This window comes from Nicotiana tabacum, chromosome 3, assembly GCF_000715075.1.
Source record: "Nicotiana tabacum cultivar K326 chromosome 3, ASM71507v2, whole genome shotgun sequence".
In the NCBI taxonomy this organism is placed as follows: Eukaryota; Viridiplantae; Streptophyta; class Magnoliopsida; order Solanales; family Solanaceae; genus Nicotiana; species Nicotiana tabacum.
The window spans coordinates 154,883,418-154,895,944 of NC_134082.1; the positions used below are offsets into that span (position 1 = coordinate 154,883,418).

A 12,527-nucleotide genomic window follows, 5' to 3' on the forward strand; every position below is an offset into this window, starting at 1 on the left:
CGTTTCAGTACATAGTCATGACCCTATCTTTATGTATTAAGAAGGTTTTGAGAGGTTACTCTATTGTTCTCATGAGTTTGAGAGGTGACTCTGTTGTTCTCATGGGAAAAAACACTATGATGATATAAATCTCCCTTTGTTCTAATGGGAAAGAACACTATGATGAATGCTGAAAACTCCATAACTTTTGCTCAACACTTGTCACTTTGTAGCTTGATTTTTCTCTTAAATCTTGCTCAATCTTGTTCGATTTTTGTATCTGTTTTTTTTTGCACGTATCTGTGTATATGTAGTCCCCCAAGTGTTTGAGCGGTGAAGTATGAAGCCTCGAGCACTTGTTTGTTTCTCTCAATTTTGGTCCTTTTCCTGAAACAGAAAAACATACGGGACTCGGAGGTGCGATTAGAGATGAAGACTGTCTAACCCGCGTACATTTCCATCAGATTAATTTGTAACCCTGGGCTGGGAATTTTAGAATATTCCATTTTGCCGTGCAGGCCGTGACTCATCATTTGGCACGAGTTAGGGTTTTTGCCTAGCATCTAAAATCGTTAGTAAAATTTTAACAATTCAAAGAAATATTCTAATAAAGCGATACCTGATCGTAGGTACTTTCTCAGAAATAATATCTCTTTAGGTGGACAGCATTCCAATGTGAGGGTAGAACCTTGCCATCCATTGTCTCCAACTCGTATGCTCCTTTTCCCGCAATGTCACGAACTCTGTAGGGTCCTTCCCATGTTGGACTTAGCTTTCCTGAATTAGCAGCTTTTGTAGATTGGAACACCTTTTTAAGCACGAAGTCCTCAATTTTAAAGATTCAGAGGCGTGCTTTCCTGTTATAATACCGTTCAATTACTTGCTTTTGTGTTGCCATCCTTATTAATGCAGCTTCTTTTCTTCCTTCGAGCAAATCAAGGTTCACCCGCATCTCTTCATCATTTGATTCCTCCGTTGCTTAAACGTACCGTGTGCTCGATTCTCCTATTTCAACTAGAATTAAGGCCTCCGCGCCATAAACTATTGAAAATGGTGTTTCTTTCGTGCTTGTTTTTGTCGTTGTACGATAAGCCCATAATACTCCAGGTAATACCTCAGGCCAATTACCTTTTGAATCCTGTAACCTTTTTTTCAAGTTGTTGATAATGACCTTGTTTGTGGATTCCGCTTGTCCACTACCCACTGGATGGTATGGTGTAGATGTTATCCTTTTAATTTGCCAACTTTGAAAAAATTCTCTAATTTGAGTTCCTATGAATTGTGGACCATTATCACACACGATTTCCTTTGGTACTCCAAAGCGGCATATTATATTCCTCCAAATGAAGTTTTTAACTTCTTTCTCTCGTACCTGTTTAAATGCTCCTGCTTCTACTCATTTAGTGAAATAATCAGTAAGTACAAGTAGAAACTTCACCTGACCTTTTGCTTGTGGTAATGGACCTACGATATTCATTCCCTATTTTATGAAGGGCCACAGAGCTATGATAGGATGCAGTAGCTCAGCTGGTCTATGCATATTATTGCCGTATCTTTGACATTTATCACACTTGGACACGAAACCGTTTGCTTCTTCTTCCATTTTAGGCCAATAATACCCTGCTCGAATCAATATTTTTACCAGCGACCTTCCTCCTGCGTGATTTCCACAATGTCCTTCATGTACTTCCCTTATCACATATTCTGTTTGGGAAGGTCCGAGACACCTTGCTAATGGTTCACCGAACATCTTTCGATAAAGATTTCCTTGATGTAAACAATAACGAGCAGCTTTTTTGCGAAGTGCATAAGCTTTTCTTTTGTCATCAGGCACGGTTCTGCGCTGTATAAAAGCAATAATTTCGTTTCTCCAATCCCATATTAAATGACTAAAATTTACCTCGTTCTTATCAGGTTCGAGAACGGAATGAAATAAATGTACAACTGAAGCATTTGCGTCGTTTGCTACGTCTGCTGCAGATGCGAGATTAGCTAAAGCATCTGCCTCCACATTCTCATCTCTTGGGATCTGCATTACCTTCCAAGTTTGGAATACCTTTATTAGTTCCCGTACCTTTTCGAGATATTCTTGCATTCGTGTCTCCCTGGTTGTATAAGTCCCCAGCATTTGATTGACCACGAGTTGAGAATCACTCTTGATTATAATCTGTTTATGCCGAGTTCTCGTGCTAATTCTAGACCTGCAATTACAGCCTCATACTCTGCTTCATTGTTAGTTATAGAATGACATTTTATAGCCTGTCTAATAGTCTCACCCGTAGGTGGTATGAGAACTATCCCTAGGCCTGCTCCTTTTACATTAGACGAACCATCAGTGAATAAAATCCAAGTCCCAGGGTTTGCACCATTAAAAACTTATAATTCTTTTTCTGCTTCTAAATGCATCCCCTGGTTAAAATCAGCTACGAAATCGGCTAATACTTGAGATTTTATAGCAGTCCTAGGTTGATAAATGATTTCGTATTCACTTAATTCTATAGCTCATTTTGCTAACCTCCCTGACAATTCATGTTTATGCAAAATGTTTCGTAATGGAAAAGCAGTAACTACAACAATGGGATGACATTGAAAATAAGGTCTTAATTTTCTAGATGCCATGATCAAAGCTAATGCTAATTTTTCTAGTTGTGGATATCGTGTTTCAGCATCTAGTAAAGACTTGCTTACATAATAGATAGAAGATTGTTTACCTTGGTCCTCACGGACTAAGACAACACTTACCGCAACTTCTGACACAACCAAATAGATGAGTAGCTTTTCTCCTTCCTTTGGTTTTGCCAATAGTGGTGGATTTGACAAGTAAGCTTTTAAATTTCTAAGGGCTTGTTGGCAATCTTCGTTCCATTCAAAATGATCTTGCTTTTTGAGTGCAGAGAAAAATTTAAAACATTTTTCTGAAGATTTGGGAATAAATATCCCCAAGGCTGCAATTCTTCCCATTAGCCTTTGGACTTCTTTTTTACTCGTAAGGATATCAAGGATCTCCTCTATTGCTTTGATCTGAGAAATATTTACCTCAATACCACGGTTAGAAACGAGAAAACCCAAAAATTTGCCTAAGGCAACCCCAAATGCACATTTTTCTGGATTGAGTTTCATATTAAATTTTCGTAAAATTTCAAATGTAACAGATAAATGAGAAATATGATCATGAGAATGTTGGGTTTTGACGAGCATATCTTCTATATATACCTCCATGGTTTTTCCTAAATGTTCTTGGAACATTTTGGTGACCAACCTTTGATAGGTTGCTCCAGCATTTTTGAGACCAAAGGGCATTACTTTATAATAGTAAGTCCCCCTGTCTGTGATGAAAGAAGTTTTTTCTTCATCACTAGGGTCCATTTTAATTTGGTTGTACCCCGAATATGCATCTAAAAAACTCAAAAGTTCATGTCCTGCAGTTGCATCAACTAACTGATCTATATGCGGTAAAGGGAAAGAATCTTTTGGGCAGACTTTGTTAAGATCTGTATAATCCACGCACACCCGCCACTTACCATTTTTCTTAGGTACAACAACTGTATTTGCTAACCAATTAGGATACTTTACCTCGCGGATTGACCCAATTTTCAATAGCTTTTGGACCTCATCTTGAATCACCTGATTTTTGAAAGCTCCTTGCTTTCTTTTCTTTTGCTTTACTGGTGTGAAGGATGGGTCTTCATTTAGTTTGTGAGTCATTACATCTGGTGGTATCCCTGTTATATCAGCATGGGACCAAGCAAAACAGTCCACGTTAGCTTTTAAAAATTCAATCAACATACCTCGCATGTCTGAGCTTAAATTGGCTCCAACATAAACCTTCCGTTTAGGCCATTGCTCCAATAATATCACAGCCTCGAGCTCTTCGATTGTTGTTTAGATATTTTCATTCTCTTCAGGTTCTTGAATTGTATCAGGTCTCGAGTCTAAATCTGTCTTTTCTTGTTCAGTTGAGGTTTGATCCTTGATGCCTTCAACTATTTCCTATAATTGCTATTTTTCTTTATTTACGGTGCTCGTATCTGTTACAGCGTTGATACTCCTAGCTGTCTGCTGATCCCCACGAATTTGGCAAATTCCCCACGGTGATGGGAATTTAATAACTTGATGTAGAGTTGATGGGACAACATCCATATCATGGATCCAAGGTCTCCCCATGATCATATTGTAAGCCATTTCCATATCTACTACCTGAAATTTAGTTTCTTTAACAACTCCTGCAGCAAAAGTTGTTAGAATTACCTCTCCTTTTGTTACCATACTTGAATTGTCGAACCCGGACAAGGTATGCGCCTTAGGTATCATTTTGTCTTCAGCTTGCATTTCACGTAATACCCTTAATAGTATAATATTTACGGAACTTCCTGGATCAATCAAAACTCTTTTTACATTAGTATCATGTAGAAGTAAAGATATTACCAGTGCGTCGTTATGTGGGGTCATTACTCCTTCGGTATCTGCATCATCGAAAGAAATACTTTTGTTTTCTAAATCCTGCCGTACCCGTTTCCCGTGTGTTATCGTTACTTTAGAAACCTTGTTGGAAGCTGTATATGTTACACCGTGAATATCTTCTCCCCCACTTATAACATTCACAGTTCTCTTGGGTGAAGGGGGCTTTAGTGGCTCTTGCCTATTTTTCATATAGGCTTGCTTACCTTTCTCACTAAATAACTCAGTGAGATACCCTTGTTTCAATAGATGATCCACTTCACTTTGTAAGAATCTACATTCTGAAGTTTTATGCCCGTGATCATTATGGAATTCGCACAAATGGTCTGGATTGCGTCTATTTGGATTTGACCGCATCTCTTTTGTCCATCGTACCTTATCTCCCATGCTCCTCAAAACAGCTACGAGCTCGGAGGTAGTGACATTAAAGTTATATCCACCAAACCTTGCCTTTAAACTTCTGTCATCATCTCGTGACTCTTGTCTGTTTTGGTCATTTTTGAACCTTGATGAAGAACCAGATTCCCTGTTCCTCGATTTTTTATCATACCGTTGACTATCATGCTTTGACCGTGAGTCTTTCCCTGCAGGTCCCATATATGGATCATACCTATTCTTACCCGATCTCTTCTCGATCTCTGATCTCCTGGAACTGTTGCTTTCTTCATGATGAAATTGGGGAACGGTATCTTCCTCGATTCGCAGCTTCGTATTGTACCTGTTATAAACATCATTCCAAGTAGTTGTAGAAAATTCACGAAGACTTTCCTTAATCTTTCTCGTGGCTTCTGAACTTTTGTCATTTAAGTTGCTTGCAAAAGCTACTGCAGCCCAATTATCAGGAACGCGAGGCAAAGTCATTCTTTCACGTTGGAATCTATCAACAAAATCCCTGAGCAACTCGGAGTCCCCTTGTTTGATTTTGAAAATATCCTTCATTCTTTTCTCAACCTTTTGAGCTCCCGAGTGTGCTTTAATAAAAGAATCTGCAAGCTCAACAAAAGAATTTATAGAATTTTCAGGTAAAAGAGAATACCAGGTTAATGCGCCATTGGTGAGTGTTTCTCCAAATTTCTTGACCAGTACTGATTCAATTTCTTGTTTGGTCAAGTCATTGCCTTTCACGTCTGTTGTAAATGCAGTCACGTGGTCACGTGGATCTGTTATACCATCGTATTTTGGAATGTCGGGTATTTTGAACTTTTTAGGAATTGGAAGGGGAGCAACACTTGGCTTCCAAGGTTGTTGTGAATATTTGTCCATATCCACTCCTCTAATCACAGGTGGAACTCCGGGGATTTGCTCTATGCGTTCGTTTTGTTCCTTAAGCTGTTTCTGCAAGGTTAGTACTAAATTTTGCCAATGAGAAGTAGTTGAATTACCTGGTTCCCCCTCCTGTGAATCACTGGGGGTTTCTCCATTACCCGAATTAATCAGCCCAGAACGGGGATTTTCCAACGTGTTGTCATTTGGTGTTGACGGTGCAACAGGTAATCGACGGATTAGAGCTTCTAAAGCTTTTTCAACCCGTACGTCAATTATTTTCTGTAAAACCTCATCTCTTCCATCAACATGCTCAGATTGATCATTAGGAGTGCCCTCACGAGATCCACGTGGAGAACCTTGAGGGGAAAGATCATCACGTTGATCTCCATCCACTTGATGTGCTTGATTTTCATGAATGTTTTCGTTGTTGTTTGACATGATGATAACAACAGGTAGGATGTAACGTAAAAAGAATAGATTATCAGATTCCCGATAACAGAACCAATTTGTTTAACCAAAAATCTGAGTCTTTGGTCAAAGCTAGAAATAAAGAGAAATTCGGGTTACTGATAATCTAGAGACGAAAATAATAGAAGATTTCTGAGAATAATAAAGTAATAAGTAGTTTTGTATTTTAGTGTAATCTCAATAATATTTCGTGTCCCTACAGATGTTGAGTCCTTTTCCTTTTATAGTTGATTCTAGGAGAAGATGTAATGCCTTTGTCTTAATGAGGCAATTATGAGCAATAAATGACATTAAAAGAAACGTTACACAATCATTTCTATTTAATTCAAATTTTCTAACGTATTTGATATTTAATGCTGTATTTAGACTCTTTTACGTCATCAGATTCGTATCTTCAACTTCTTCCGATCTTCGGTCTTTAAATGACTCGAATAGGTACGAGACTCGTGCCATTTGAGTAACGGTCCACACCTATGTTGCTTTCTTCTCCCCATATCTGTTGTCGCCCGTGCCTCTTGGCTATTTATTGCGTTTTGACCTTTTGACCAGTTCACGTGTCATGACACATCATCTTCAATATTCAGACTCAGTTTTTTCCCAATACAATTGCAATTGGCTACTATAGTGAACCTGGTAAACATTATAGAAAAAATAAGTCACGAAAATCAAAATGAGACATCAAAATATACTTTAAACTTGTTCGAGCCTTGCCACATCAAGAAATGTGAAATTCGTTTATACGAGTTGTTAACATGTCGTATTGCCTATTTTTACAATATTAGGATATTTATTTATTACCTCTATCATATAAATTGTTGATTTTTGGATAAAATTAAAACCTAAAGATTTGTTTTCTTTAACCAAAAATTTACTGAAGACAAGTTCCAAAAGGTCTACACGTCTATAAATTCACGTAACAGGAAATCTTAATTTAATATATTTCAGACATCGCATATTCGGTTACACTTGAAGTAACTCTTGTGTTTCTTTTTATTTTCACTCCGTTCTTGTCATATGTTCGTGGAACATACCGATAGTCACACGAAACACGTTGATGTAACCATTGCACATTTCTCTGACATGAAAATTGCAAAAAATAAATAAATAAAAGAAGACCAAAAAATAGAAGAGGATGAACATACTTTAAGCTCAGCTTACATGAAATTAATAGCCCGTTTGGCCAAGCTGCAATTGCCTGCAAAAATAAGCTTATTTTGAGAAGTGCTTTTTTTCAAAAGTACTTTTCTCAAAAGTACTTTTGGTGAGAAGCAGTGTTTGGCTAATTAGTTTGAAAAACATTTCTGAGCAGCAATTAGTGTTTGGCCAAACTTTAAAAAACTGCTTCTAAGTGCATTTTTCTCAAAAGTACTTCTCAAAAAAGTGCTTTTGGAGATAAACTACTTTTTTCTGCTTCTCCAAAACTGCTTCTGCTTCTCGAACGAACAAGCTTTAAGCGTGATTAGCAACCAAGCAACAATCATTTGTAAAACTCACTATTAACAATCATAAACATAAACACTGTCCCCACATGGGTGGTAGAGTGGGAGTAAAAATAAATCTTTTCAAAAATTTAATTGGGAGAAAGTGAAGTTGTTGTTAAGAAAAAAATGAGCAATGATTTTTTTTGGGTAGTCTAATGCAGACATTACTCTCTTTGCCCCCTACCATAATTCAAAGTTAACATACCAATTGAGCTTTTCATAAATCACTCATCATTTCACATGATCCCCCTAAGGTAATAGTGTAATATTTCCCTTACAGCCATTTATTATATACTGAACTGATGGTATTGCTAGAACAAAATTATCTGACAATTTAATTCATGTATCATAATTAGCCGCCTAACGTTGACTTCCGCCATTGATCGTGTTTGATTACATAACATTTTAAAATGCACCGAAAGAAGTAAAATGATGTACCAAATTATTTTATCACTTAACAGACTAGACGATAGACCCACCAAAAACATGGAACTATCTTTTTTTTCTTTTCTTTTTAATTCAAATTATTTTATGAGAACAAAGGAAATCGCTTTAGTTTCGAACAAAAGCAGGAACCAAGTGAGTTTATTTTAACTTTTTTTATTTTATAAAAAAATTCTGAAATATTTTGAATCAACACCATTTTTTTCTTTTTGATAAGGTAAACCAAACACCATTAGAGAAGAGTTTCTTCGATTTTTTCAAAATATGGAAAACTATTTCGAAAGTGCTCCTCAGTTTTTTTCCAAAAACTAAAAAGCTTTTTCCTAATGGCATACCTTTTTTTTTTTTGAAACAAAATGCTTTACCTAAACAAAAGATGACAACCAGAGATTTGGAATTCAACAGAATCTAAAATCTGCAACATGCTTAAATTACAAGTGAGGAAAAACATAAAGTGGATGCAATTGGAGCTAAAAGTTAATATTGCATAGATGTATAACCTTGTCAATGAACAGATCAATCATTTGAGGCACAAATAATGCGATTCACAAAAAATGTGGTCATGCTCTAATAGTACCATTCCACATATCAAACCATCTTACAACACGACACATGATGTTTTATTGATGCCCCATGTTATGCACATGAAAAATTTTGTCACCTAAATATCAAGTAAAAAAAAAGGAAAAAACATAGTCCATAACTCCATATGCAAACAAGTATAGTAATCTAACTTCACAACCATGTAAACTGGCCTGTTTCAAATGAACTTAAAGGTCAAATTCCTCTTGACGATGTTAAAAAAATCCACCAAGTAAACATACACTAGTATTTGAAAGATACAAGATACAGAATTCTGATTCCTAAATAAAAAGCATGAAACAAGAAAACCAGAATTCTCTACAAAATTTGATACCGAATACGTTGGAAGTACCTGCAAGTCTCATTATAAAACAGTTAAAACTGAAAATAACAATCATTTTTTTACACAAATTATTGGATAGCTTAGTGCAAGGGAACCAATGACCATTTGTGGCAGGAAATTTTAGGCTCAAGCAAACAATGAAGCACTGAGGCCTAAAACATCAAATCTCTTATTCCTTATCTCTGTGGAGTGTGGTCTACATACACAATGTACTTCGTGTTTCATTTAGTTGTCATATGGTGATAAAGTACTGAAAAGACAGTACATTTGGCCTTCAATTTCTCACTATCTCATGAACAACAACAACAACAACAACAAACCCAGTGTAATCGCACAAGCGAGGTCTGAGGAGGGTAATGCGTACGCGGACCTTACCCCTACCTCGTGAAGGTAGAGAGGTTGTTTCCGATAGACTCTCGGCTCAAGGAACAATGACAAGGAAGCTTCTCACTATCTCATGGAGGACATCAAATATTACTAGACTGTTAACAGAAAGCCTAAAATATCTCACAGCTGCAGGCTGCAAAGAGCAGAAGACAAATGACAACACAGATGCTCATCAAATATCTTGCTATTTTCCCCCTTTTTCTTTGTTCTTTTGTTCAGTATGAGAAACAGAGAGTATATCATACAGAACTACCAGCAAAAGTTTAAGCTCTATTAACATGTTGCTGTAACATATCAAGAAAAATGAATGCAAAATCTGAGATATGTAATTACAGAAATGCAAAGTATACCTACTCTTCAGAATCCCCACAAAGCCTCAAGAATTTGTATAACTTATCTCCTTAACCAAAAAAACTTGACGATCACAACATCGGCCAAACATTTGCATCCTTATCCATGCATATCCAAGGTTGACAAACAATACGTAATTCACGCCTTGAAAGCCATCTCAGCAAGCAATGTGATTGGTACCGTAGCTAATTGCCGTCAAGCTAGTGTCGGACATGTTTGTTACCCATGGATGAGGGCTATCCCCCATTCCTCTTATATTATATGCATAAGACGGCCACCTAACATCCGAAACACACAACTTTGTATCGCCCATGTTAATCATCTTCTGGGTTCTGTCAAGAACAACAAGGCTAGAAAACGTTGAAAAACTGTTCCCTACAAAGACATCAGATCTTAAGCAAACTTCATAGTCGATAGCAGATTGAAATATGTATGGCTGCTTCTTGTAAATTTCAAAAACACCCAGTTTTTTCTTCTCGAAAGGAAGCAATCCGTCCTTCCAACCATTCAAGACAGTATCATCTTCAAGAAGAGTATCGGCGACAGCAAGATAAACAACTACAGGGGTTTTAAGACCCGGGATGTTTCCCACTCTGGCCATAATCTCTTCCTTACTACTACAAATTTCACTAATGTTTAATCTCTGCTCCAGCTTCTTACAGTGAATCATCCAATCCTTTTCTATTCTCATGTGCACAGCTACATAGGGAACTGACTCTGATGAAGAGCTTGACATCAGAACCTTACTTCTCACCTCCATTCCTATTTCTCTAATCTTGGAGATAACTTTATCTGCTTCTCTAGATATCTCCTCTACCAAAGCTAAGCAGTCGAAAACCTTCGCATAGTCTTTAGCCGGCCAATGATCATGCCACAAAAATGGGTTCTTCCCGACTACACGAACAATCTCATGTGCATCATATGGATGCTTACTAAATTGAGTCAACTGCTCAAAATCTTTTTCCAACGTCCACCTTCGTCCGCTGCCTTTCTGAAGTTCGATAACATCACTTTGATTTGAAACGTCTGAATAGCGACTCAATTGGGCAAACCCTTTACAAACGGAATTAAATCTTTCAAATTGGAAGACCTTATCGAAGGAAATGGGCTTCAAAAGTTCGACTTCTTTATAAAACAGCGAAGCACTCAATTTAGGCATCAACAGTGTTCGATTGAGCATGCGTGCAGTCAAACAAGCTCTAGCAAAAGCAATCTTCTGATTGTTCAATCCCCAAACAATCTGAGGAACTTCTAAAAACTTCTGTTTTACGGCTTGATTTGATGGAAATGATCGGTTGTGGATAAGGACAACATTGTTGTGTTGAATGACCCCGCCAAGTCCAGAGAATGTTGGAAGCAGAACAGTTCCCACGAACAAAGCAATGACAACTAACCCCACACATTTTCCAGCCAAGGAATTCAAATGGACTCCAAAGAATGTCAAATGCTTACAATTTGGTAAGTCCATTTGAGATTCAATCCAAATAGTTCAGATATAATTCATCCCAAATATTATCACATCCCAATAATGTTCAATGAACCAAGCAACAACATCCCATAATTGTTCAATCCTCAAGTTCAGTCATAGAAGTCAAACCTGATTCCTCTCTTTTCTGAGTAGATAACAAAAGACAAGAGAAAAGAAAAGGAAAATCAAAATATTTTTCTACTGCATGTGAAAACCACTTCTAAATCAGAGAAGAATCTATTGACTTACCTCAATTGAAGCTATAATTCTGAAAGCAGAACCCTCTCGATCGACCAATATAGATTCAATTTCTGAAAGTCCAGAAAGAAAATCCATTAAAGGGAGAATTTGATCTCTACATCGATCAATAAAGAAAAGAAATATCATTACTTACATCTCGTGTAACAAAAATCATTTCTTTGTACAAACACAGAATAGAATCCAGATATAATTCAGTCTCTTAGAATCCAGAAAACCCCATCAAAGAGGAAATTGATCTAAAAATCATGTTAAAAATCCTTTTTTTCCTGCTATATCCCAACTCCACGGAGATAACAACCATGAAAGTCAAACATCCCTTAAATCCAAAAATGGAAAAAAGTTAAGAAGAAGAAGAGCCCAGAAACCCAAAATGGTACAAAAACATGATGCATGCAATCCCAACAAAACAAGAAAAGTGAGGTAATAGGGACTACCCCAAGTGGGGTTTGTGGGGGTGGGGTTAGGGATGAGTAAGGAAGAAGAAGAAGGTTTAATATAAAAAAAAAAATCTCACCTTTGAGTTGTGTTGGAGCAAAGTGAAACTCAAAATTCGTAAGGGATTTAGACAATAAGCATGAATCCAAAATGTGAAAAAGAATAAAATTTTGAGAGAGAGAAAAAGGGCAAAACGGAAGATGAGCTTTGCATGGAAGGGACGAATGAAGAAAAGGGAAATTCAGAACTCGTAAAGCGAAAGCAAAACTGAAAGCCAACAACGCATCACCATCATGCCAACTCACAACACATAGAAAATTCCTCGAATTAGCAAATTCTTTTATCTTTTCTTCTTAAAAAAATAGGGAATCTAACTAGGGAAATATTTAATGTGTGACATTCGTAAGAGTAACCCCATGTTTTGGATTTAGTATCGAACCAAGATGAGTGATCTGAATATGTTATTAAATCTGACGGATTCCTACAGCTTGATAAAAATATTATAGTCTAACCATTATTAAATATTTACACAATTTTGTATATATGTTAGGAAAATGGAAATTAAAGGATCCATCTCAATGATACTGATTATTTTCTTCCTTTT

At 36.8% G+C, this 12,527-nt stretch overlaps 1 protein-coding gene across 2 annotated transcripts; it reads right to left on the reverse strand.

The window, feature by feature from the left end:
- Positions 1-8,902: 8,902 nt before the first annotated feature.
- LOC107798965 (O-fucosyltransferase 23) lies at positions 8,903-12,234 on the reverse strand. Of its 2 annotated transcripts, XM_016621997.2 has the most exons (4): positions 12,003-12,234; positions 11,622-11,804; positions 11,477-11,538; positions 8,903-11,372 (listed from the first exon to the last, which is right to left on the reverse strand). In XM_016621997.2, exon 4 carries the CDS (start codon positions 11,225-11,227, stop codon positions 9,917-9,919), a length of 1,311 nt encoding a protein of 436 aa, XP_016477483.1. In that variant the 5' UTR covers positions 11,228-11,372; positions 11,477-11,538; positions 11,622-11,804; positions 12,003-12,234; the 3' UTR covers positions 8,903-9,916. The 2 variants fall into 2 exon arrangements, with proteins under 2 accessions (XP_016477483.1, XP_016477485.1); XM_016621999.2 differs by lacking the exon at positions 11,622-11,804 and having other exon boundaries at positions 12,003-12,151.
- Between the last annotated feature and the right edge of the window lie 293 nt (positions 12,235-12,527).